This window comes from Carcharhinus amblyrhynchos, unplaced genomic scaffold, assembly GCF_965287045.1.
Source record: "Carcharhinus amblyrhynchos unplaced genomic scaffold, sCarAmb.v2.hapA chromosome_139, whole genome shotgun sequence".
Classification (NCBI taxonomy): domain Eukaryota; kingdom Metazoa; phylum Chordata; class Chondrichthyes; order Carcharhiniformes; family Carcharhinidae; genus Carcharhinus; species Carcharhinus amblyrhynchos.
In genome coordinates, this window is record NW_027649879.1 from 426,820 (window position 1) to 453,580 (window position 26,761).

At 51.3% G+C, this 26,761-nt stretch overlaps 1 protein-coding gene across 2 annotated transcripts; it reads left to right on the forward strand.

Annotated features, from left to right (window-relative positions):
- Positions 1-1,830: 1,830 nt before the first annotated feature.
- Positions 1,831-26,761, forward strand: ndufv1 (NADH:ubiquinone oxidoreductase core subunit V1). 2 transcript variants are annotated; one of them, XM_080183069.1, is made up of 11 exons: positions 1,831-1,912; positions 7,581-7,693; positions 8,877-8,959; positions 9,722-9,892; positions 11,047-11,230; positions 13,890-14,079; positions 18,429-18,641; positions 20,549-20,715; positions 21,146-21,227; positions 25,769-25,914; positions 26,481-26,761. In XM_080183069.1, the coding sequence occupies exons 2-11, from the start codon at positions 7,589-7,591 to the stop codon at positions 26,562-26,564; spliced, it is 1,425 nt and encodes a 474-aa protein (XP_080039195.1). In that variant the 5' UTR covers positions 1,831-1,912; positions 7,581-7,588; the 3' UTR covers positions 26,565-26,761. The 2 variants fall into 2 exon arrangements, with proteins under 2 accessions (XP_080039195.1, XP_080039196.1); XM_080183070.1 differs by having other exon boundaries at positions 1,843-1,900.

Below are 26,761 nucleotides of genomic sequence, written 5' to 3' on the forward strand. Positions count from 1 at the left end.
CAGAGAGAGAGACAGAGTGCGGTTAGAGAGGACACAAAACCAGAGAGAGAGACACACAGAGCGGTTAGAGAGGACACAAAACCAGAGAGAGAGACACAGCGCGGTTAGAGACAACACAAAACTGGAGAGAAAGAGACACAGTGCAGTTAATATGTGGAACTCTTTGCCACAGAGGAGGCCGGGTCATTGAGAGTCTTTAAGACAGAGAAAGATAGGTTCTTGATTGGTGGGGGGCGGTGCTCAAAGGTTACGGGGAAAAGGCGGGAGAATGGGGATGAGAAATTTATCAGCCATGGTGAAGCAGATTCGATGGGCTGAATGGCCTAATTCAAACTGTCCTAACTGCCCCTTGAGAGGGTGGGTGGGTGAGTTGCCATCCTGAACCTGCTGCAGTTCCTGAGGTGTAGGTACACCCACAGTGCTGTTAGGGAGGGAGTTCCAGGATTGTTATTGGACATCAGTCAGTCCCCGTGTGGTGTAGGTACACCCACAGTGCTGTTAGGGAGGGAGTTCCGGGATTGTTATTGGACGTCAGTCAGTCCCCGTGTGGTGTAGGTACACCCACAGTGCTGTTAGGGAGGGAGTTCCGGGATTGTTATTGGACATCAGTCCCCGTGTGGTGTAGGTCCACCCACAGTGCTGTTAGGGAGGGAGTTCCAGGATTGTTATTGGACATCAGTCAGTCCCCGTGTGGTGTAGGTACACCCACAGTGCTGTTACGGAGGGAGTTCCAGGATTGTTATTGGACATCAGTCCCCGTGTGGTGTAGGTACATCCACAGTGCTGTTAGGGAGGGAGTTCCAGGATTGTTACTGGACGTCAGTCAGTCCCTGTGTGGTGTAGGTACACCCACGGTGCTGTTAGGGAGGGAGTTCCAGGATTTTGACCCAGTGACAGTGAAGGAACGGCCGATATATTTCCGAGTCGGGATAGTGAGTGACTCGGAGGGGAACCTCCAGGTGGGGGGTGTTCCCAGGTATCTGCTGCCCTTGTCCTTCTAGATGGTAGAGGTGGTGGGTTTGGAAGGTGCTGCCTAAGGAGCCTTGGTGAGTCGCTGCGGGGCATCTTGTAGATGGTACACACGGCTGTCACTGTGTGTCGGGGGTGGAGGGGTGCAGTGAGGTGGGGAATTTCGGGGGGGAGTTGGGATGGAGGGAGATTGGGTGGATGGGGTGAGTCTGGTGGAAGAGGCGCCTGGATCAAACATGGCGGCGCCCTGGGGCGGCACAGGGGAAGCTGATCTTGGCTGCCAGGATCAGAATGCGGAAACGGCCCGAAACTGCCAGCATCAAAGATGGCATCAGGACGGAACTGGTCTCACCATTGCCAGCATTAAATATGGCGACCAGATGGCAGCGGCTCGTTTACTGCCAGCATCAAAGATGGCGACATGACGGCACAGGCCTTTCTATGGCCAGCATCGAAGATGGCGGGGCGATCGCTGCCGCCCGCGGCCTAAAATCGCGTTAACTCCCCTAAGGTTAAGTCTGACCCTGCAAGGGTGGAGGGTAGGGTAGCCCTCGAATGACGTGGGGAAAATGGGGAGGGGAAGTCACTGACAAAGATGGCCGCTAAAGCAAATCGAGGCATGCGCGCTGAATTGCAGCGCCCCCGACAAAGATGGCCACCACCGCTTTTTTTTCCCGCTTGCAGACGCGGGTGAGAGGACGCCCCGCATAAAGATGGCCGGCGTCGCTGTGCGGGCAGTGGTGGGAATGCCCCGAACAAAGATGGCGCCGCTAGTTGTCGCTAGGCAGACGGGGCGGCGGGAGCGCCCCTCAGAAAGATGGCCGCCGCCGCCGCCTTTCCTACGCAGCTGGGCGTCGCAGAGCTGTTCCGGGGTCAGAGGTGTGTGTGGCGCGGGGAGATTTCCGGTGTGGCGGCTGCGAGCGTTGGAGAGGTGAGAGTGAAGGTGAGAGGGAGCCGGACAGGCCGGGCCAGGGCTGGGGGCCCGGAGAGGGAGCCGGACAGGCCGGGGGCCCGGAGAGGGAGCCGGGCCAGGGCTGGGGGCTCCGGACAGGGGGCCGGACAGGCCGGGGGCCCGGAGAGGGAGCCGGACAGGCCGGGGGGCCGGAGAGGGAGCCGGACAGGCCGGGGGCTCCGGACAGGGGGCCGGACAGACCGGGGGGCCGGAGCTAGGCCTCTGGGGGCAGGTCTGGCCGCCTCAGTGTCGGGGGGGGGGGGGGGAGGAGGATGTGATGCCCTGGAGGGGGTGCAGGGGAGACTGACCAGGACACTGCCCTGGGGTGGAGGGTTCCAGCTGGGAGGAGACTGGACTGGGGGGGTGGGGGAGTCCCTACAGAGGGGCCATTCAGCCCATCCAGTCTGCACTGACTGTCCCAGCCAGATGCCCCCCCCCCCCCCGACATGAAGGGGTTAATCCCACCCAGACCTGTTTCCCACAATCTCAAGTCTTTACCCTGCTCATCCCACCACCCCCACTCCACTCCACCCCCACTCCACCCCATCCCATCTCCAAATTTACACATCTTTGGACACTAATAGAACATTACAGCGCAGAACAGGCCCTTCGGCCCACGATGTTGCGCCGACCAGTTTAAAAAAAACAATGACCCTCTAACCTAAACCAATCCCTTTTCATCCATAAACCTATCCACGGATCTCTTAAACGCCCCCAAACTAGGCGCATTTACAACTGCAGCAGGCAGGGCATTCCAATCCCTCACCACCCTCTGGGTAAAGAACCGATGATGTGGGTATGCCGGCGTTGGACTGGCGTAAACACAGTAAAAAGTCTGACAACACCAGGTTGTCAGATAAATAAATAAATAGGTTGGACTAAAACCTGGTGTTGTCAGACTTTTTACTAAAGAACCTACCCCTGATATCCGTCCTATAACTACCCCCCCTTAATTTAAAGCCATGCCCCCTCGTGCTAGCTTTCTCCATCCGAGGAAAAAGGCTATCACTGTCCACCCTATCTAAACCTCTAATCATCTTATATGTTTCAATAAGGTCCCCTCTTAGCCGCCTTCTTTCTAGCGAAAACAACCCCAAATCCCTCAGTCTCTCCTCATAGGACCTCCCCTGCATACCAGGCAATTTAGCCCGGCCAATCCACCTGCAAGTCTTCAGACTGTGGGAGGAAACCCAGTAAAAAGTCTGACAACACCAGGTTTCAGTCCAACCGATTTATTTGATAGTAAACGCACAAGCTTTCAAGGTTTCCCTCTTTGTCAGGTGAATGGAGAGTTCTGGCCTCAGACAGAGCGTATAAAGCACAGACAGTTTAGAGATTACTGATTAGAATGCGAACCTTTACACCTAACCTGCTGTTCAAGTCCTAAAGTGGCTGACAATGTGAGTGGAAGGAGGTAATCACAGGTTAAAGAGATGTGTATTGTCTCCAGACAGTACAGTAAGTGAGGTTTTGCAAACCCAGGCAAGTCACGGGGGTTACAGATAGTGCGACATGAACCCAAGATCCTGGTTGAGGCCGTCCTCGTGTGTGCGGAACTTGGCTATCAGTCTCTGCTCAGCGACTCTGCGCTGCCGTGTGTCGTGAAGGCCGCCTTGGAGAACGCTTACCCGAAGGTCAGAGGCTGAATGCCCGTGACCACTGAAGTGTTCGCCAACAGGAAGGGAACAGTCTTGCCTGGTGATTGTCGAGCGATGGAAACCCACGCAGACACGGGGAGAATGTGCAGACTCCACACAGACAGTGACCCGAGCCGGGAATGGAACCCGGATCCTTGGCACTGTGAGGCCGCAATTGCTAACCACTGTACCACCGTGATGTATAAGAACATAAGAACATAAGAAATAGGAGCAGGAGTAGGCCATCTAGCCCTTCGAGCCTGCCCCGCCATTCAATAAGATCATGGCTGATCTGTCGTGGCTCAGTTCCACTTTCCCGCCCTCTCCCCATAACCCTTAATCCCCTCTCTTATCAAGAACCCATCAACCCGCTTCTTAAAAATATTTAGCAAGGCAGCCTCCACCACTTCAACGGGCAGAGAATTCCAGAGATTCACCACCCTTTGAGTGAAGAAGTTCCTCCTCAACTCCGTTCTAAACCGCCTCCCCTTTATCTTGAGGCTGTGCCCCCTAGTCCTACTGTCTTTTTTGAGCGGGAAGAGTCTCTCCACCTCTATCCTATCCATCCCATTCATCATCTTATACGTCTCAATGAGATCTCCCCTCATTCTTCTAAACTCTAACGAGTACAAGCCTAGTGGGTTTGGTCAGGGGGGAGTAGGGAGCAACTGGTTGCTTGGTGGATTGAGGGGTCAGTCACGAGGGGGCAGAGTTTTAGGAACTAGTGTGTGCGGTTCTGGTCACCTCATTATAGGGAGGATGTGAGTGTACTGGAGGGGGTGCAGAGGATACACACCAGGATGCTGCCTGGGATGGAGTGTTTGAGTTATAAAGAGAGGTTGGATAGGTTTGGGTTGTTTTCATTGGAGCAGAGAAGGCTGAGGGGGTGACCTGATCGAGGTGCACAAGATTAAAGTTTGTTTGTTCGTGTCATAAGTCGGCTTACATTAACACTGCAATGAAGTTACGGTGAAAATCCCTTAGTCGTCACACTCCTGTTTGGGTTACGCTGAGGGAGAATTTAGCACGGCCAGTGCACCCTAACCAGCACGTCCCTCCGTCTGTAGGAGGAAACTGGAGCACCCAGAGAAAACCCATGCAGACATGGGGAAACTGTGCAGACTTTATGCCACCCAAACTCCAAGTTGTGATATCCAAATACAAGAAATTGTCCCCTTCAATTAATGCCACAATCCAAAATACCTGACAATATCCATCTCTGCGTTATCTAATGCAAAATAACTAACTCTATAATATTTGCATGATGGTCCAGCGCAGTGACACAGTGGTTAGCGCTGCTGCCTCGAAGTGCTGGGGACCTGGGTTTGATTCCCGGCTTGGGTCACTGTGTGGAGTCTGCGTGTTCTCCCCGTGTCTGCGTGGGTTTTCTCCGGGTGCTCTGCTTTCCTCCCACAGTCCGAAAGACGTTGTCTAGGTGGATCGGCCGTGCTTAATTGCCCCTCGTGTCAGCGGAATTAAGGGGGTAAATATGTGGGGTTATGGGAGTACGGTGGGATTGTGGCTGGTGTAGACCCAATGGGCCGAGTGACCTCTTTCTGCACTGTAGGGATTCTGTGATACCCGCACAAAGGCCAGAGTGTGGCGACTAGAGGGTTTTCACAGTAACTTCACTGTTAATGTCAGCCTACTTGTGACACCGATAAACAAACTTAAAGCAATCTCGACCATTTCCACTTAATTATGCTGCTGCTTTTCCCCGAGGCAGCGGGAAGTGTAGACAGTCAATGGATGGGAGGCTGGTTTGTGTGATGGATTGGGGGCTACATTCACAACCCTTTTGTAGTTCCTTGCGGTCTTGGGCAGAGCAGGAGCTCATACCAAGCTGTGACACAACCAGAAAGAATGCTTTCTGTGTTTGCTTCTGTGTCTCCCCGTGTCTGCATGGGTTTCACCCGGGTGCTGCAGTTTCTTCCCACGCTCTAAAGTTGTGAGGATTAGCCTGATTGGCCATGCTAAATTGTCCTTGGTGTCAGGAGGAATTAGTAAAGTGGATTAGTATGGGATTATGGGGATAGGGCCTGGGTGGGATTGTTGTCGACGGGCCAAATGGCTTCCGTCTGTACTGTAGGAATTCTATGATTCTCTGAGTTCTAGTTTCACCCGCCAGTGGAAACAACTTCCCTGCTTCTATCTTATCCCTTCATAATCTTATACGTTTCTATAAGATCTCCCCTCATTCTTCTGAATTCCAATGAGTATAGCCCCAGCCTACTCAGCCTCTCCTCATAAGCCAACCCTCTCAACTCCAGTGAATCTCCTCTGCACCCCCTCCAGTGCCCGTATATCCTTTCTCAAGTAATGTACCTAAATCACTGACGGCACAGGGGCTGTTTGAGAGAGTGATTTACGAAGCAAATAGATGTGTTGAGTTTGGGTACAGTAATTGTAGATTGGGAGGTAGGTTTGGTGTGTGTGGAATTGTAAAATGGGGGGGTGGAAATCATCGTGCAGTCCCATTGAAGGTGGTACTTTTTCTGCACTTAGAGATTGAAAATGCAAGTACACAGAGAGCCCAGACTGAAACATTAGTATTGAGAGGCCAAGCAGCAGTGTTACCAAGGCAACAGGCTTTTTGAATTTAACCGACCAAATTTGAATTAGGCAGTCACATAGATACCAAGAACCTATTGAATTTAAATCTGGTGGTTCTGACAGCCTATTGCGGGAAATGTTGATATGTCACCAGGGGTATAAAAGGGGGGGGCAGTGGGACAAAAAGAGAGAACATCTTCCAGAGTTAACAGCTCACAACTCCCAGGTACAGAGAATCGCTGGCTCTCATAGCTTCATCTGTGTCTTAGAGAAAGCGATAGCAAATGTACCAAAGAAGACAGAAGTACCAGACAGAAGAATCAACAGAGAAAACCCAGAATGTTCCCGCAGACACAAAGCTTGGTCGTAATTTAGCGAGTGTCTAAATTCTATTTTTGTTAATGAACGGGATTTGTATTTATTGGAACAGCGTACCGGTGGAATTTTGTTTTAATGGGGATTGGTTAATAGTTAGATGGGGTTTATTCGGGTTGTTAAGTGTTCAGTTAATTTGCTCACAGATCAATAAATTGTTTGGTGTTGACTTTAGGGCAAGTGTCGGGTATTTAGTATTTTACCACTAGGGGTTGCTGCAGAGCAGGTCACCCCACTTCACACACACTTCTTACAGATTATAGGGTAAGGTATTCCTCTCTGAATTTTAGTTCTAGGTGGGGGGTGAAGGAGACTGGCTTGATCCAGGCTGTCCCAAAGGGAATTGGATCCTTATCTGGGAAGGGAGAGTGGGCAGGAATTCGGGGAGACTGGAAGACATAGGAGCAGAATGAGGCCACTCGGCCCATCGAGTCTGCCCCGCCATTCAATCATGGCTGATATTTTTCTCATCCCCCATTCTCCTGCCTTTTCCCCTGATCCCCTTATTAATCAGGGACCGATCTATCTCTGTCTCAAAGACACTCAGTGACCCGGCCTCCTCTGTGGCAAAGAGTTCCACACATTCCCCACTCTCTGGCTGAAGAAATTCCTCCTCATCTCTGTTTTAAAGGATCGTCCCTTTACCCTGAGGTTGTTCCCTCTGGTTGTAGTTTTTCCTACGAGTGGAAACACCCTCTCCACGTCCACTCTATCCAAGGCCTCGCAGTATCCTGTAAGTTTCAACAAGATCCCCCCCCTCATCCTTCTAAACTCCATCGAGTACAGACCCAGAGTCCTCAACCCGTTCCTCATCCGACAAGCTCTTCATTCCAGGGATCATTCCCGTGAACCTCCTCCAAGGTGGAGAGGGAGGAGATGGGAAAGGAACCAAGTGATTGGCTTACTGGGAGAGGGGCAGACGCGATGGGCTGTCTGATTCTCAGTTTTGCATGAAGTGAATAGATTAGTTTATAATGGGGGGGGGAGGCTTCTCAAATATTGACAGTACGGAGTGCCTTTGAGGGGGGGGCGGGGGGAAGCGAGGGTGGGATTCTTTACTCTGCTTCATCCTCTGTTCGATCTCGCCCTCCCAGATCTCCCGATGCTGGCCCTGCGACAGATTGTGGGCAGCGGGCTTCGACTGCCTGTCCCCACCCCGACTGCTGCTGTCTCCCTCGTCCGCTACACCTCCTCCACACCCACGCAGGTAAGCCTGGTGTACCCAGGGAATAGAATCACAGAATAGAACCTGACAGCGCGGGAGGAGGCTGTTCAGCCCATCAAGCCCCCAACGACCACAATCCCAGCCAGGCCCTATCCCCACAACCCCATGTATTTACCCTGCTCAGCCAAATACTTTTTAAATGTTGCTGTTGGACCTGCCTCAACCACTTTCTCTGGCAGACACACTCACTTCCATCCTCTGTCAGGAAAAAGGTACAAAAGTCTGAGGTCCCGTACCGACCGACTCAAGAACAGCTTCTTCCCTGCTGCTGTCAGACTTTTGAATGGACCGACCTCACATTAAGCTGATCTTTCTCTACACCCTCGCTGTGACTGTAACACTACATTCTGCACCCTCTCCTTTCCTTCTCCCCTCTGTACTCTATGAATGGTATTCTTTGTCTGTACAGCACGCAAGAAACAATACTTTTCATTGAATCTCAATACGTGTGACAATAATAAATCATTTTTGGACACAAAATGTAGCCCAATCCATCAGACAAACCAGCCTCCCATCCATTGACTCCGTCTACACTTCCCGCTGCCTTGGGAAAAGCAGCCGGTATAATCAAGGACTCCCCCCCCACACACCCCGGACATTCTCTCTTCCACCTTCTTCCATCGGGAAAAAGATACAAAAGTCTGAGGTCCCGTACCGACCGACTCAAGAACAGCTTCTTCCCTGCTGCTGTCAGACTTTTGAATGGACCAACCTCGCATTAAGCTGATCTTTCTCTACACCCTCGCTGTGACTGTAACACTACATTCTGCACCCTCTCCTTTCCTTCTCCCGTATGTTCTCTATGAATGGTATGCTTTGTCTGTATAGCGTGCAAGAAACAATACTTTTCACTGTATCCCAATATATGTGACAATAATAAATCAAATCTAAATCCACACCTGCACCCACCCTCACAGACCTTGCCAGCGCGATGATCCCGTGGAGCGTTAATGCTTTGTGTGTATTGGTGAACTATTCACCCTCTGAAGGCATCGCCTTTGCTCTAGCGTCTCCTGCTTCTCAGCCGCAGAGGGGTACTGGAGGGTTCGGGTGGTGGGTGGCAGAGAGAGAGAGGAAGGGCAGGTGGTGACCCTGACCCCCACTTGATGAGGGAACTGTCTCTGGGACCTCACTAACAACGTTTACCCCCCCCGCTGTCTCGCAGGGAGCTCCCACCAAAACCAAGTATGGACCCCTCAAGGATGAGGACCGCATCTTCACCAACCTGTACGGCCGCCATGATTGGAGGTGAGAGGCGCTCTGGGCCGGTGGGGGTGAGGGTGGGGTTCATCCTCACTGCAGGAATGTGCTGACTCGGTGCATTTCCCCAGCAGAGCGGAGAGGTAAATGGGGACGCTCCCTAAGAAAATGAGAAACTAAATGTCAAAGTTCCCTCACCGAGTGACGGTGCCAATGGGGACGCTCCCTCACCGAGTGACGGTGCCAATGGGGACGCTCCCTCACCGAGTGACGGTGCCGGTGGGGACGCTCCCTCACCGAGTGACGGTGCCAATGGGGACGCTCCCTCACCGAGTGACGGTGCCAATGGGGACGCTCCCTCACCGAGTGACGGTGCCAATGGGGACGCTCCCTCACCGAGTGACGGTGCCAATGGGGACGCTCCCTCACCGAGTGACGGTGCCAATGGGGACGCTCCCTCACCGAGTGACGGTGCCAATGGGGACGCTCCCTCACCGAGTGACGGTGCCAATGGGGACGCTCCCTCACCGAGTGACGGTGCCAATGGGGACGCTCCCTCACCGAGTGACGGTGCCAATGGGGACGCTCCCTCACCGAGTGACGGTGCCAATGGGGACGCTCCCTCACCGAGTGACGGTGCCAATGGGGACGCTCCCTCACCGAGTGACGGTGCCAATGGGGACGCTCCCTCACTCAGCCTCTGCCTTGCGAATCTGGGGGTTTTGGCCAGCGCTTCTACACTCCCCTGCACCCCCACCCCCCGACCTCGCCCGTCTCTGCTGGTATAACTCCTATCCTGTCTCTACCCAGGCTGAAGGGAGCTCTAAAGCGGGGCGACTGGTACAAAACCAAAGAGATTCTGCTGAAGGGGGCGGACTGGATTCTCGGAGAGGTGAAGACATCCGGCCTTCGGGGGAGGGGAGGAGCCGGATTTCCCACTGGAATGAAATGGGGCTTCATGAACAAGCCTTCAGATGGAAGGTTCGTAACTACATCACGGTTTTACCCTGTATCTAACCCTGTGTCTGTACCTGTCCTGGGAGTGTTTGATGGGGGGACAGTGTAGAGGGAGCTTTACTCTGTATCTAACCCTGTGTCTGTACCTGTCCTGGGAGTGTTTGATGGGGACAGTGTAGAGGGAGCTTTACTCTGTATCTAACCCCGTGCTGTACCTGTCCCGGGAGTGTTTGATGGGGGGACAGTGTAGAGGGAGCTTTACTCTGTATCTAACCCTGTGCTGTACCTGTCCTGGGAGTGTTTGATGGGGGGACAGTGTAGAGGGAGCTTTACTCTGTATCTAACCCCGTGCTGTACCTGTCCTGGGAGTGTTTGATGGGGGGACAGTGTAGAGGGAGCTTTACTCTGTATCTAACCCCGTGCTGTACCTGTCCTGGGAATGTTTGATGGGGGGGACAGTGTAGAGGGAGCTTTACTCTGTATCTAACCCCGTGCTTACCTGTCCTGGGAGTGTTTGATGGGGGGGGACAGTGTAGAGGGAGCTTTACTCTGTATCTAACCCGGTGCTGTCCCTGTCCTGGGAGTGCTCAATAGATTTTGATTTGTTATTGTCACATGTATAGTGAAAGAAGCCTTGTTTCCCGTGCACTATACAGACAAAGCATACCATTCGTAGAGTGCAGAGGGGAGAAGGAAAGGAGAGATTGTAGAATGTAGTGTTACAGTCATAGCTAGGGTGTGTGGGGTCCTTGATTATACCGGCTGCTTTTCCCCGAGGCAGCGGGAAGTGTAGACAGAGTCAATGGATGGGAGGCTGGTTTGTGTGATGGATTGGGCTACATTCACCACCCTTTTGTAGTTCCTTGCGGCCTTGGGCAGAGCAGGAGCCCAGACCGAGCTGTGATACAACCAGAAAGAATGCTTTCTATGGGGCATCTGTAAAAGTTGGTGAGAGTCCGTAGCGGACATGCCAAATTTCCTTAGTCTTCTGAGAAAGTAGAGGTGTTGGTGGGGCTTTCTTAACTATAGTGTCGGCGTGGGGGGGACCAGGACAGGTTGTTGGTGATCTGACAGCTAAAATTGTGAAGCTTTTCACATTTCTACTTTGTCCCTCTTGATGTGGACAGGGGCTTGCCCAGTGATGGTATCTCATTCTCTCCTCGCTCTGTCTGCTACAGACCCAAGTACCTGGTGGTGAATGCGGATGAGGGGGAGCCCGGGACCTGCAAGGACAGGGAGATCATGAGGCACGATCCCCACAAACTCATTGAAGGATGCCTTATAGCTGGTCGCTCGATGGGGGCCCGGGCTGCTTACATCTACATCAGGGGAGAGTTCTACAATGAAGCTTCCAACTTACAGGTCAGCTCCAAACAACCTGCAGCCCCCTACACCCCTCCCTATCTCTGTACCCTCCTCCAGCCCCTACATCCCCTCCCTATCTCTCTACCCTCCTCCAGCCCCTACACCCCTCCCTATCTCTGTACCCTCCTCCAGCCCCTACATCCCCTCCCTATCTCTGTACCCTCCTCCAGCCCCTACATCCCCTCCCTATCTCTGTACCCTCCTCCACACCCCTACACCCCTCCCTATCTCTGTACCCTCCTCCACACCCTGACACCCCCTCCCTGTCCCTGTAACCTCCTCCCCCGCGGTTCCTACCAATTCTCACCTGTTAGGCACTGGTTTTTTTATCACTCAGCTTACTGGCTGTGTCTTAAGCTGATTGGCCTCCCAGCGGTGAGGTTCTGTCTGTTAACCTCTCTGTAGTCCCTGTCACTCCAGAAAATCTCCCCCTCGAACCAAATTTTTAGCTATGTGTTCTCCTAACTTGTATTGCTCTGGAGAAGCCATTCAAGATGCCATATAAGTATAACTTTCCAGTGCAGGCAAAGAGATTCTAATCAAGCTTATTTAAAATGACAAAACTATAGCAGGCATTTGTAGTTGATATTAAAGTGTAGAAGTTTACCCCTATTTGAGAAGTAACGCTGAATCCCTCGCCTCGTAGGGAAGGTGTGACCTGTCCCTCAGTAACGTTTAGTGGGTAACTCTCAGAAATACCTGGCTTTCATTTCAACATGAACACTTAACAATTTATTTCACAAACCAGGAGCTTTAAACAAGTAAGGTACCGAATAAAATAAGATTCTCACGGAATGCTGTTCAAATAAATACAAGGACCATTCCCTGACACTAATAATAATTAAGGCACTCTCTAAAATACAACCAGGTTTTGTGGCTTTCAGAATCTTTTGGAGTTCCTCTGTTGAGGACGGCACCGTGGCAGAATGGTCAGCAGTGCTGCCCCACAGCGCCAGGGAGCCGGTTTCGAATCCAGCCTCGGGTCTCTGTCTGTGTGGAATTTGCACGTTCTCCCCATGTCTGCGTGGGTTTCCTCCCACGGTCTAGAGACGTGCTGGTTAGGTGGATTGGCAGTGCTAAATTGCCCCTCAGTCTCGGGGGGATTTGCAGGATAAATATGTGGGGATACAGGGATGGGGCCTGGGTAGGATTGTTGTTGGTGCAGACTCGATGGGCCAAATGGCCTCCTTCTGCACTATAGGGATTCTATGATTCCTCTGGTTGTGAGTTCTTACTGATTTGCTACCTTTCGCTAGATAGATGTTGCGTTTTCTTTGGAGATATCTGAAGCTGGCAGAGCTGAGAGCTGCTGTCTCTCTGTCTCGAGGCTTGAGAGCTGGCAGTTCTTCTGTTGGTCTCTTGTTTCCCCTCTCTGAGCTCTCTTATATCTGTGACCTATCAATTTTCCAACAATAGGTTTGGTCTGATGTTGTCAACACCACCAAACTCAAATCTTTTAGGTTCTTGGTAGCTGAGTGTTTGCTTTAAATTGATTGGACTAACTTCAGAGAAAAACAGGTTGCCGTGCTAAAACTACTGCTTAACCTTTTTGGTACAAATGTTTCAGTCTGGGACTCTGTGTGTACTTTAAATCCCCAAATACTGACCCCCAACATCAGCTCTTAAAGGGACACTTCACTGTTTTTTCTTTCCCCCTCGCATTTTTACAATATTTTGCATCTCTATCAATATCAAATCCGAACCTCTCAATCTCTATTTCACAACAGTTGAGCAGAGTTAACCGATTGCAATGGGATCTTGATCAATTGGGCCAGTGGGCTGACGAATGGCAGATGGAGTTTAATTTAGATAAATGCGAGGTGATGCATTTTGGTCGATTGAACCAGGGCAGGACTCACTCAGTTAATGGTAGGGCGTTGGGGAGAGTTACAGAACAAAGAGATCTAGGGGGACAGGTTCATAGCTCCTTGAAAGGGGAGTCACAGGTGGACAGAGTGGTGAAGAAGGCATTCGGCATGCTTGGTTTCATCGGTCAGAACATTGAATACAGGAGTTGGGACGTCTTGTTGAAGTTGTACAAGACATTGGTAAGGCCACACTTGGAATACTGTGTACAGTTCTGGTCACCCTATTATAGAAAGGATATTATTAAACTAGAAAGAGTGCAGAAAAGATTTACTAGGATGCTACCGGGACTTGATGGATTGAGTTATAAGGAGAGGCTGGGATAGACTGGGACTTTTTTTCTCTGGAGCGTAGAGGGGTGATCTTATAGAGGTCTATAAAATAATGAGGGGCACAGATCAGCTAGATAGTCAATATCTTTTCCCCAAAGGTAGGGGAGTCTAAAACTAGAGGGCAGAGGTTTAAGGTGAGAGGGGAGAGATACAAAAGGGTCCAGAGGGGCAATTGTTTCACACAGAGGGTGGTGACTGTCTGGAACGAGCTGCCAGAGGCGGGTACAATTTTGTCTTTTAAAAAGTGTTTAGACAGTTACGCGGGTAAGATGGGTATAGAGGGATATGGGCCAAATGCGGGCAATTGGCACTGGCTTAGTGGTTAAAAACTGGATGGCATGGACAATGGGCCGAAGGGCCTGCTTCCATGCTGTAAACCTCTATGATTCTACCTTCTGTCTTGGATCTGATTACTGATCACAGTTTCTGATGCTGCTGTTTCTATCTGTTGATGGCAGGTTGCGATTAAGGAAGCGTATGAGGCGGGACTGATTGGGATGAACGCCTGCGGCTCGGGGTATGATTTTGATGTGTTTGTGTTCCGCGGGGCTGGTGCCTACATCTGTGGTGAGGAGACGGCCCTGATCGAGTCCCTGGAGGGGAAGCAGGGGAAACCCCGTCTAAAACCCCCTTTCCCAGCCGACGTAGGTAAGCTCCTCGGACCCTGCGGAAAGCCTCGAGGGATGCTGAGAGGCGGGGGGGGGGGGGGAGGTTCAGTGGAGGAGGAGGGCGGGGGCAGCGGGTTGGCACTGCTACGTCACGGTGCCAGGGACCCGGGATCGATTCCCGGCTCGGGTCATTCTGTGCAGAGTCTGCATGTTCTCCCCATGTCTGCGTGGGTTTCCTCCGGGTGCTCCGGTTTCCTCCCACAGTCCGAAAAATGTGCTGATTAGGGTGCATTGACCCGAACTGGTGCCAGAGTGTGTGGCGACTAGGGGAATTTCACAGTAACTTCATTGCAGTGTTAATGTAAGCCTAATTTGCGACGCTAATAAATAAATAAACTTTAACAGGAGTGGGTGAGAGCGCAGAGGGAGGTTGAGAGGGAGGTACAATTAAACTTTATTTATTAGTTTCATGAGTGAGCTTACATTAACAATGCAATGAAGTTACTGTGAAAGCCCCCCTGTTGGCCACACTCCGGTGCCTGTTTGGGTTACGCTGAGGGAGAACTTAGCACGGTCCAATGCACCCTAACCAGCAGGTCTTTCAGACTGGGGGAGGAAACCCACGCAGACACGGGGAGAACGTGCAGACTCCGCACGGTGACCTGAGTTGGGAATCGAGCCCAGGTCCCTGGCGCTGAGCGGCAGGAACGCTAACCCACCGTGCAAGTAACATAGAAACTAGAAGCAGGAGGAGACCATTTGGCCCTTCCAGCCTGCCCCCCCCATTCATTTTGATCATGGCTGATCATCCAATTCAATATCCTGATCCCCCCCCTCTTCCCCCCCCATATCCCTCGATCCCTTTGGCCCCAAGAGCGAAATCTAATTTCTTCCTGAAATCTCACAACGTTTTGGCCTCAACTACTTTCTGTGGGAGTGAATCCCACACATTCCCCACCCTCTGGGTGAAGAAATTTCCCCTCCCCTCAGTTCTAAAAGGTTTACCCCTTATCCTCAAACTCTGACCCCCTAGTTCTGGACTCCCCTCACCATGGGGAACATTCTTTCTGAATCTACCCTGTCTAACCCTGTGTGAATTTTATAAGTTTCTATCAGATCCCCTCTCATTCTTCTAAACTCCAGTGAATATAATCCTAACCCACTCAGTCTCTCCTTTTTGAGAAGGTGACCAAAGAGGTGGATGGGGGTAAGGCAGTTGACGTGGTATACATGGATTTTAGTAAGGCGTTCGATAAGGTTCACCATGGTAGGCTTCTGCAGAAAATGCAGATGTATGGGATTGTGGGTAATCTAGGAAGTTGGATCAGGAATTGGCTATCAGATAGGAGACAGAGGGTGGTGGTGGATGGTAAATATTCATCATGGAGTGCAGTTACGAGTGGTGTGCCTCAGGGATCTGTTTTGGGGCCACTGTTGTTTGTAATTTTTATTAATGATCTGGATGAGGGTATAGTTGGGTGGATTAGTAAATTTGCTGATGACACCAAAGTTGGAGGTGTGGTAGATTGTGAGGAAGGGTGTCATAGTCTGCAGGGAGACTTAGATAGGTTGCAGAGCTGGGCGGAGAGGTGGCGGATGGAATTTAATGCGGAGAAGTGTGAGGTAATTCACTTTGGTAGGAGCAACAGATGTGTCGAGTATAGGGCTAACGGGAGGACTTTGAATAGTGTGGATGAACAGAGGGATCTAGGTGTGTGTGTACATAGATCCCTGAAAGTTGGGAATCAAGTAGATAAGGTTGTCAAGAAGGCGTACGGTGTCTTGGCGTTTATTGGTAGGGGGATTGAATTTAGGAGTCGCAGTGTAATGTTGCAACTGTACACTACTCTAGTGCGGCCGCACTTGGAGTACTGTGTGCAGTTCTGGTCCCCGCATTACAAGAAGGATGTGGAGGCGTTGGAGAGGGTGCAGAGGAGGTTTACTAGGATGTTGCCTGGTATGGTGGGGAGGTCCTATGAGGAGAGACTGAGGGATCTAGGGTTGTTTTCGTTGGGAAGAAGGCGGCTAAGAGGGGATCTTATTGAAACATATAAGATGATTAGGGGTTTAGATAGGGTGGATAGTGATAGCCTTTTTCCTCGGATGGAGAAAGCTAGCACGAGGGGGCATGACTTTAAATTAAGGGGGGGTAGCTACAGGACGGATGTCAGGGGTAGGTTCTTTACCCAGCGGGTGGTGAGGGATTGGAATGCCCTGCCTGCTGCAGTTGTAGATGCGTCTAGTTTGGGGGCGTTTAAGAGATCTCTGGATAGGTTTATGGACGAAAAGGGATTGGTATAGGCTAGTGGGTCATTGTTTTTGTAACTGGTCGGCGCAACATCGTGGGCCGAAGGGCCTGTTCTGCGCTGTAATGTTCTATGTTCTATGTTCTATGTTCTATGTTCATATGACAGACCTGCCATCCCAGGAATCAGCCTGGGAAACCTTCGCTGTGCTCCCTCTATAGCAAGGAACATCCTTCCTCAGATAAGGAGACCAAAACTACACAATAATGAAGGTGAAGGACAGAGGAGGAGAGAGGAAGGGAAGAGGGATTCCAAGATTGGGGGAACGGCAAATTGTGCGGAGGGTGTGGAGAGTCTACAGAAGGATCTAGATAGGCTGGGCGAATGGGCCAGGAACTGGCAAATGGAATTTAATGTTGGCGAGTGTGAGGTGGTCCACTTTGGTAGGAATAATGGTAGGAAGGACTATTACTTACGGGGCGAAAAACTGCAGCAGGCGACGGTGCAGAGGGACCTCGGGGTCCTTGTGCATGAGTCGCAAAAACCCAGCTTGCAGGTGCAGCAGGTGGTCAGGAAGGCGAATGGGATGCTGGCCTTCATAGCGAGGGGGATTGAATATAAAAGTAGGGAGGTCTTGCTGCGGCTGTATAGGGCATTGGTGAGGCCACAGCTGGAGTACTGTGTGCAGTTTTGGGCGCCGCACCTGCGCAAAGATATTTTGGCCTTGGAGGGAGTGCAGAGGAGGTTTACTAGGCTGATCCCGGAGTTGAGGGGGTTGAGCTATGAGGAGAGGCTGAATAAACTGGGCTTGTACTTGTTAGAGTTTAGAAGAATGAGGGGAGATCTCATTGAGACGTATAAGATGATGAATGGGATGGATAGGATAGAGGTGGAGAGACTCTTCCCGCTCAGAAAGTACAGTAGGACTAGGGGGCACAGCCTCAAGATAAAGGGGGGCGGTTTAGAACGGAGTTGAGGAGGAACTTCTTCACTCAAAGGGTGGTGAATCTCTGGAATTCTCTGCCTGTTGAAGTGGTGGAGGCTGCCTCGCTAAATATTTTTAAGAAGCGGGTTGATGGGTTTTTGATAAGAGAGGGGATTAAGGGTTATGGGGAGAGGGCGGGAATGTGGAACTGAGCCACGACAGATCAGCCATGATCTGATTGAATGGCGGGGCAGGCTCGAAGGGCTAGATGGCCTACTCCTGCTCCTATTTCTTATGTTCTTATTATTGTCGAAATGAGTGAGAGGCAGCAGGTGTGATTGGGGAAGATGCAGGAGAAGGTGGGGGGGGTGGATGGGGAGAGAGGGGGGGAATGGTGAGGGAGTGGAGGGAGTGCGGGAGAGACGATTTGTGGAGGGGGCTTGGGACAGAGGTGGGACGTATAATGCTGTATAAGGCTCTGGTCAGACCCCATTTGGAATATTGTGAGCAGTTTTGGGCCCCGTATCTAAGGAAGGATGTGCTGGTCTTGGAAAGGATCCAGAGGAGGTTCACGGGAATGATCCCTGGAATGAAGAGCTTGTCGTATGAGGAACGGGTTGAGTACTCTGGGTCTGTACTCGATGGAGTTTAGAAGGATGAGGGGGGGGATCTTATTGAAACTTACAGGATACTGCGAGGCCCTGGATAGAGTGGACGTGGAGAGGGTGTTTCCACTGGTAGGAAAAACTAGAACCAGAGGGAACAACCTCAGGGTAAAGGGACGATCCTTTAAAACAGAGATGGGGAGGAATTCCTTCAGCCAGAGAGTGGGGAATGTGTGGAACTCTTTGCCACAGAGGAGGCCGGGTCACTGAGTGTCAGAGATAGATCGGTTCCTGATTAATAAGGGGATCAGGGGAAAAGGCAGGAGAATGGGGGATGGGAAAAATATCAGCCATGATTGAATGGGGGAGCAGAGTCGATGGGCCGAGTGGCCTCAGTCGGCTCCTTTGTCTTGTGATCTTATGGGGTTGGGCGGGGAGGGGGGCAGGACAGAAGGCAAATTGACAAGGGAGGGGGGAATGGACGGAGGGGCTGTGTGATTGTTTGAGCTGAGGGTTGAGGGGCTCACTATCGCACGCTCTCCCTCGGCCTGCTCTTGCCCGCTCTCTCCCCCGCCCGGCCCTCTCACTCTGTGTGTGTCTCTCTCTCTCTCAGGTGTGTTTGGCTGCCCCACCACGGTCGCTAACGTGGAGACGGTTGCCGTCTCCCCCACTATCTGTCGCCGCGGGGGCGCCTGGTTCCACAGCTTTGGGAGAGAGCGGAATTCCGGCACCAAACTCTTCAACATCTCCGGACACGTCAACAACCCCTGCACGGTGGAGGAGGAGATGTCCATCCCGTTAAAGGAACTGATAGAACGACACGCAGGTTAGAACCCATTCCCTACTGTCACCTGTACTGGGATACAGTGAAAAGTACTGTTTCTTGTGCGCTATACAGTCAAAGCATACCGTTCATAGAGTACAGAAAGGAGAAAGAAAAGGAGGGGGTGCAGAATGATTTGATTTGATTTATTATTGTCCCGTGTACTGGGATACAGTGAAAAGTGTTGTTTCTTGCGCGCTGTACAGTCAAAGCATACCGTTCATAGAGTACAGAGGGGAGAAAGAAAAGGAGGGGGTGCAGAATGTAGTGTTAGAGTCACAGCGAGGGTGTAGAGAAAGATCAGCTTAATGCGAGGTCGGTCCATTCAAAAGTCTGACAGCAGCAGGGAAGAAGCTGTTCTTGAGTTGGTCGGTACGGGACCTCAGACTTTTGTATCTTTTTCCCGACGGAAGAAGGTGGAAGAGAGAATGTCCGGGGTGTGTGTGGCGGGGGGTCCTTGATTATACCGGCTGCTTTTCCCCGAGGCAGCGGGAAGTGTAGACAGAGTCAATGGATGGGAGGCTGGTTTGTGTGATGGGATTGGGGGCTACATTCACCACCCTTTTGTAGTTCCTTGCGGTCTTGGGCAGAGCAGGAGCCCAGACCGAGCTGTGATACAACCAGAAAGAATGCTTTCTATGGGGCATCTGTAAAAGTTGGTGAGAGTCGTAGCAGACATGCCAAATTTCCTTAGTCTTCTGAGAAAGTAGAGGCGTTGGTGGGGCTTTATTAACTATAGTGTCGGCGTGGGGGGGGACCAGGACAGGTTGTTGGTGATCTGGACACCTAAAAACTTGAAGCTCTCGATCCTTTCTACTCCATCCCCGTTGATGTAGACAGGGACATGTTCTCCTTTACACTTCCTGAAGTCGATGAGAATCTCCTTGGTTTTGTTGACATTGAGGGAGAGATTATTGTTGCTGCCCCAGTTCACCAGATTCTCGATCTCATTTCTGTTCTCTGTCTCGTCATTGTTTGAGATCCGACCCACTACGGTGGGGTCATCAGCAAACTTAGTGGGGTGGATTGGTGAGCAGGCTTCAGGGTGGGGAGAGGAAGGGTGGGTGACATCTCACCCTCACACAGAGTAGCCCATCCTGTATCTCACCTGGAGATGGAGTCAGTCCTCACTAGGGTTGAGGAGGTTAGTCACAGACGTGGGGTGAGGTGCGGCCGTTTTGGAGCAAGATGAGGGAGTGGCACAATGGGTTAGCACTGCTACCTCACAGCACCAGGGACCTGGGTTCGATTCCTGACTTGGGCCACTGTGTGGAGTCTGCACATTCTCCCCGTCTCTGCGTGGGTTTCCTCCGGGTGCTCCGGTTTCCTCCCATGGTCTGAAAGACGTGTAGATTACGTGATTGGCTGCGCTAAATTGGCCCATAATGTGTAACAGGCTGGAGAAGGGGCTGAATGGCCTCCTCCTGTTCCTGTGTAACAGGCTGGAGAAGGGGCTGAATGGCCTCCTCCTGTTCCTGTGTAACAGGCTGGAGAAGGGGCTGAATGGCCTCCTCCTGTTCCTGTGTAACAGGCTGGAGAAGGGGCTGAATGGCCTCCTCCTCCTGTTCCTGTGTAACAGGCTGGAGAAGGGGCTGAATGGCCTCCTCCTGTTCCTGTGTAACAGGCTGGAGAAGGGGCTGAATGGGACCTGTTCCTGGTCTTTGCTGGAGTCAGGTAGACCAGAGCAGGGGGTCTGTTAGAGAATCAGACATTGAACCAGTCACCAGCCCCGGATCTGTCTTTCTACTTCAGCTTTGTGAATGGTTTAGTGTGAAATTCTTGGAGCTTTTGTGGGATTTGTGTCCCCTGAGGGATTCGCCCTGGGGATTATCTGAGCTGGGTGGTGGGCACAGGGTGGAGATGTTTACTGAAGTTCCTCACTGCTCACTAACACACTCTGTCTATCCCAGGAGGTGTGACTGGCGGCTGGGATAATCTCCTGGCCATCATTCCGGGTGGATCCTCGACACCGTTGATCCCCAAATCTGTCTGCAGCGAGGTGATGATGGACTTTGATGCGCTGGTCGAGGCTCAGACTGCTTTAGGAACAGCAGCGGTGATCGTGATGGATAAATCAGTACAGTATACACAGAATTAATCCCAGTATCTAACCTCGTGCTGTACCTGTCCTGGGAGTGTTTGATTGGGAGAGTGTAGAGGGAGCTTTACTCTGTATCTAACCCCGTGCTGTACCTGTCCTGGGAGTGTTTGATGGGGACAGTGTAGAGGGAGCTTTACTCTGTATCTAACCCCGTGCTGTACCTGTCCTGGGAGTGTTTGATGGGCGAAAGTGTAGAGGGAGCTTTACTCTGTATCTAACCCCGTGCTGTACCTGTCCTGGGAGTGTTTGATGGGGGGACAGTGTAGAGGGAGCTTTACTCTGTATCTAACCCTGTGCTGTACCTGTCCTGGGAGTGTTTGATGGGGGGATAGTGTCGAGGGAGCTTTACTCTGTATCTAACCCCGTGCTGTGATTGCTGGAATGATGTCTCTTCTCTCTTGTCTAGTCGGATGTTATTCGCTGTATCGCTCGCCTGATGGAGTTTTACAAGCACGAGAGCTGTGGACAGTGCACTCCGTGTCGTGAAGGTGAGTGTGGCTGCTCAGTGAAATGAGCTCTCTGCTGTTTCTGCTATGGTCATTGATGGCTGGTCCAGTGAGTTATTTACCCATCGAGTGGGCCAGCGTGTAGACAGTCTTCCTCACCTTTCTGCAATCTAATCTCAAGGAACAAACAACAGCACAGGAACAGGCCCATCGGCCCATCCAACCTGTGCCAACCCCTGTCTCCCTTCTAAACTAAAGACCTTCGCCTCCACGCAGTCTGTATCTCTCTATTCACTGCCTGTTCATGTATCTGTCCAGATGTCTCTTAATCGTTGCTATTGTATCTGCTTCTACCACCTCCCCGAGCAGGCGTTCCAGACAGTTGCACCCTCCCAGCCAAATCTCTTCACTCTACCAGCAATCTCTCTGTATCTGTGTGTCTCTCTCTGTGTCACTCCCTTTCTCACTCTGCTGCCAGTGTCACTCTCTCTCTCTGGCTTTACATCCTCTCTAACCGCACTGTCTCTCTCCCTCTCCCCGGTTTTGTCTCCTCTCTAACCGCACTGTGTCTCTCTCTCTGGTTTTGTGTCCTCTCTAACCGCACTGTGTCTCTCTCTCTGGTTTTGTGTCCTCTCTAACCGCACTGTGTCTCTCCCCCTGGTTTTGTGTTCTCTCTAACCGCTCTGTGTCTCTCTGGTTTTGTGTCCTCTCTAACCGCACTGTGTCTCTCCCCCTGGTTTTCTCTCCTCTCTAACCGCTCTGTGTCTCTCTCCCCGGTTTTGTGTTGTCTCTAACCGCTCTGTGTCTCTCTCTCTGGTTTTCTCTCCTCTCTAACCGCTCTGTGTCTCTCTCTCTGGTTTTGTGTTCTCTCTAACCGCTCTGTGTCTCTCTCTCTGGTTTTGTCTCCTCTCTAACCGCACTGTGTCTCTCACTCTGGTTTTGTGTTGTCTCTAACAGCACTGTGTCTCTCTCTCTGGTTTTGTGTCCTCTCTAACCGCACTGTGTCTCTCTCTCTGGTTTTGTGTCCTCTCTAACCGCTCTGTGTCTCTCACTCTGGTTTTGTGTCCTCTCTAACCGCTCTGTGTCTCTCTCTCTGGTTTTGTGTTGTCTCTAACCGCTCTGTGTCTCTCTCTCTGGTTTTGTGTCCTCTCTAACCGCACTGTGTGTCTCTCTCTGGTTTTGTGTCCTCTCTAACCGCTCTGTGTCTCTCCCCCTGGTTTTGTGTTCTCTCTAACCGCTCTGTCTCTCTCTCTCTGGTTTTGTGTCCTCTCTAACCGCACTGTGTCTCTCCCCCTGGTTTTGTCTCCTCTCTAACCGCTCTGTGTCTCCCTCTCTGGTTTTGTGTCCTCTCTAACCGCACTGTGTCTCTCTCTCCCCGGTTTTGTCTCCTCTCTAACCGCTCTGTGTCTCTCTCTCTGGTTTTGTGTCCTCTCTAACCGCTCTGTGTCTCTCTCCCCGGTTTTGTGTTCTCTCTAACCGCTCTGTGTCTCTCTCCCCGGTTTTGTGTTCTCTCTAACCGCTCTGTGTCTCTCTCCCCGGTTTTGTGTTCTCTCTAACCGCTCTGTGTCTCTCTCCCCGGTTTTGTCTCCTCTCTAACCGCTCTGTCTCTCTCTCCCCGGTTTTGTGTTCTCTCTAACTGCTCTGTGTCTCTCTGGTTTTGTGTCCTCTCGGAAAGGGTGGGGGGCGTAGCTCTGCTGATTAAGGATAGCATCAGGGTGGTAGCAAGGGATGATATCGGAGCCAAAGAGCAGAAAGTGGAATCGTTGTGGGTGGAGATTAGGAACAGCAAAGGGAGGAAGACGCTGGTGGGTGTCGTCTGTAGGCCCCCGAATAATGATCTGGAGGTGGGGCGGGCTGTTAATGCGCAAATAAGTGCGGCGTGCAGGAATGGGACGGCAGTAGTTATGGGAGATTTCAATCTGCATATTGATTGGTCGACCCATGTTGGACGAGGTGGGCTCGAGGAGTTGTTCCTGGAATGCTGCCGGGATTGTTTCCTCGAACAGTGTGTGTTGGAGCCGACGAGGGAGCGAGCTATCTTGGATCTGGTGCTATGTAATGAGGCGGGTAGAATTAGGGACCTGGCGGTGAAGGATCCTCTTGGGGAGAGTGATCATTGTATGGTGGAGTTTCTGGTGCAGATGGAGGAGGAGAAAGTGGGTTCCCGGACACGCGTCCTTTGTTTGAATAGAGGGGAGTATGGTAGGATGAGAGAAGAATTGGCGAATGTGGACTGGGGGAATGTGTTGGAAGGTAGGTCTGCTGAAGAGCAGTGGAGGATCTTTAAGGAGATCTTTCTTGGTGCTCAGCAGAAATTTATTCCGATGGTTAAAAAGGACCGTAGGAGGAGAGGTAATAAGCCGTGGATAACGAAGGAGGTGAAGGGAAGTGTTAAATTAAAAGCGGAGGAATTTAGAGTAGCTAAGAGCAGTGGGCGAGAAGAGGATTGGGAGAGGTTTAAATGTCAACAAAGATTGACAAAGAAGTTGATAAAGAAGGGTAGGAGAAACTATGAGGCTGGGCTAGCGCTTAATATAAAAAAGGATAGCAAGAGTTTTTATAAATATATAAAAAGGAAGAGGCTGGCTAGGGTGAACGTTGGTCCTTTAGAGGATGAGAAAGGGGACCTAGTGGTAGGGGATGGGGATATGGCGGAGGTCTTGAATAACTTTTTTGTTTCTGTCTTCACGGAGGAGGACGTGAATAATTTGCCGGGTGTTAGAGATGGAAAGGTGGTAGGAATGGAGGGTCTTAATGACATTACTGTTACTAGAGAGGTGGTGCTCGACAGACTGGAGGGGCTGATTGTGGACAAGTCCCCAGGACCGGATGGAATGCATCCGAGGGTTCTGAAAGAAATGGCGGAGGTTATAGTGGATGCCTTGGTGGTTATTTTCCAGATGTCGCTGGATTCCGGGGAAGTGCCGGATGATTGGAAAACGGCTAATGTTACGCCGTTGTTTAAGAAGGGTGCCAGGCAAAAGGCGGGGAATTATAGGCCGGTTAGTTTAACGTCTGTGGTAGGTAAAATGTTAGAATCCGTCATTAAGGAGGAAATTGCGAGGCATCTTGAAGGGAATTGCTTGACAGGGCAGACGCAACACGGTTTCATTAAAGGGAAGTCGTGTCTGACAAATTTACTGGAGTTCTATGAGGATGTGTCTAGGGCAGTGGATAGAGGAGAGCCGGTGGATGTGGTCTTTCTGGATTTTCAGAAGGCGTTTGACAAGGTACCTCACAAGAGGTTATTGCAGAAGGTCAGGGGGCATGGAGTTGGGGGTAGGGTGTTAGTGTGGATAGAGGATTGGTTGTCAAATAGGAGGCAGAGAGTGGGGGTCAATGGGTGCTATTCGGATTGGCGGTTGGTGACTAGTGGGGTGCCCCAGGGGTCGGTGCTGGGGCCTCAGCTATTTACCATTTATATAGATGATCTGGAGGAGGGAACCGAGTGCAGGGTGTCGAAATTTGCTGATGACACCAAGATTGGGGGAAAGGCAAATTGTGCGGAGTGGAGAGTCTGCAGAAGGATCTAGATAGGCTGGGCGAATGGGCCAGGAAATGGCAAATGGAATTTAATGTTGGCAAGTGTGAAGTGGTCCACTTTGGTAGGAATAATGGTAGGAAGGACTATTACTTACGTGGCGAAAAACTGCAGCAGGCGATGGTGCAGAGGGACCTCGGGGTCCTGGTGCATGAGTCGCAAAAACCCAGCTTGCAGGTGCAGCAGGTGGTCAGGAAGGCGAATGGGATGCTGGCCTTCATAGCGAGGGGGATTGAATATAAAAGTAGGGAGGTCTTGCTGCAGCTGTATAGGGCATTGGTGAGGCCGCAGCTGGAGTACTGTGTGCAGTTTTGGGCGCCGCACCTGCGCAAGGATATTTTGGCCCTGGAGGGAGTGCAGAGGAGGTTTACTAGGCTGATCCCGGAGTTGAGGGGATTGAGCTATGAGGAGAGGCTGAATAAACTAGGCTTGTACTCGTTAGAGTTTAGAAGAATGAGGGGAGATCTCATTGAGACGTATAAGATGATGAATGGGATGGATAGGATAGAGGTGGAGAGACTCTTCCCGCTCAGAAAGGACAGTAGGACTAGGGGGCACAGCCTCAAGATAAAGGGGGGGCGGTTTAGAACGGAGTTGAGGAGGAACTTCTTCACTCAAAGGGTGGTGAATCTCTGGAATTCTCTGCCCGTTGAAGTGGTGGAGGCTGCCTCGCTAAATATTTTTAAGAAGCGGGTTGATGGGTTTTTGATAAGAGAAGGGATTAAGGGTTATGGGGAGAGGGTGGGAAAGTGGAACTGAGCCACAACAGATCAGCCATGATCTTATTGAATGGCGGGGCAGGCTCGAAGGGCTAGATGGCCTACTCCTGCTCCTATTTCTTATGTTCTCATGTTCTAACCGCTCTGTGTCTCTCCCCCTGGTTTTGTGTTGTCTCTAACCGCACTGTGTCTCTCTGGTTTTGTGTCCTCTCTAACCGCTCTGTGTCTCTCCCCCTGGTTTTGTGTCCTCTCTAACCGCGCCGTGTCTCTCTCTCTGGTTTTGTGTTGTCTCTAACCGCACTGTGTCTCTCTCTTGTTGCCAGGTGTACACTGGATGAACCTGATGATGTGGCGCTTTGTGAAGGGAGATGCTCGAGTGGCGGAGATCGACATGCTCTGGGAAATCAGCAAACAGGTCGAAGGACACTCCATCTGTGCCTTGGGTGACGGGGCAGCGTGGCCAGCGCAGGTATAACTCCCATCCGTCTGGGTGACGGGGCAGCGTCGCCGGCGCAAGTATAACTTCCATCTGTCTGGGTGATGGGGCAGTGTGACCCACATAGGTATAACTCACATCCATCTCCCGTTCTGTCTGGGAGACTGCACAGATATAATTCCCTGTCTTGTTCCATCTTCCTCCTGTCTGCCTTTCAATTTCCACTCCTGGTGGTGCTGACTGAGTCACAAGTTAGACTGACTTGTGATGTAAATAAATACGTGTTTATGCAGCAATTTAAATTCATCTACTTGTTCAAATATATATCTGTGTACATTCCATGTAACCGGCGGGATCTATTCCTGTAATGCTATAATCAAGGAATTCTGTACCATAAAGCAAACATAGTATGAAGGTGCCGGATATACTGAAGAGTAATATCATAGAGTTCCTTCTGCTCTCTAGCTTAGTTTCGCAGGTATAACTCCCATCTATGTAGGTGACGGGGCTGAGACAGGGCAGGACAGATATAATGCCCTCCCCTGCCCCACTGGTTTTGCATGCCAGTCTTGTTGACCCTGTGTCTCTCGGTCTTCCAGGGTTTAATCCGACACTTCCGCCCAGAAATGGAGAAGAGAATCCAGTCATTCCGGGAAGGTGGATTGGCGAAGGCTACCGCATGAGGAGACAGTCGGGAAGAAGGGTGTCTGTCCCGGAGCGGTGTGGGATTCGGTGCCTGTGCTGTGGAATTTATTTATGTATGTTGGACTGCGGGTCTTTCTCTGTAACACATCGATGTGGCATTGGGACAGATTGCTTCAGATTTTCAATTATTCAATAAACCCCCACTACTCGTGCAGAGTAACTGGTTAACGTCAAA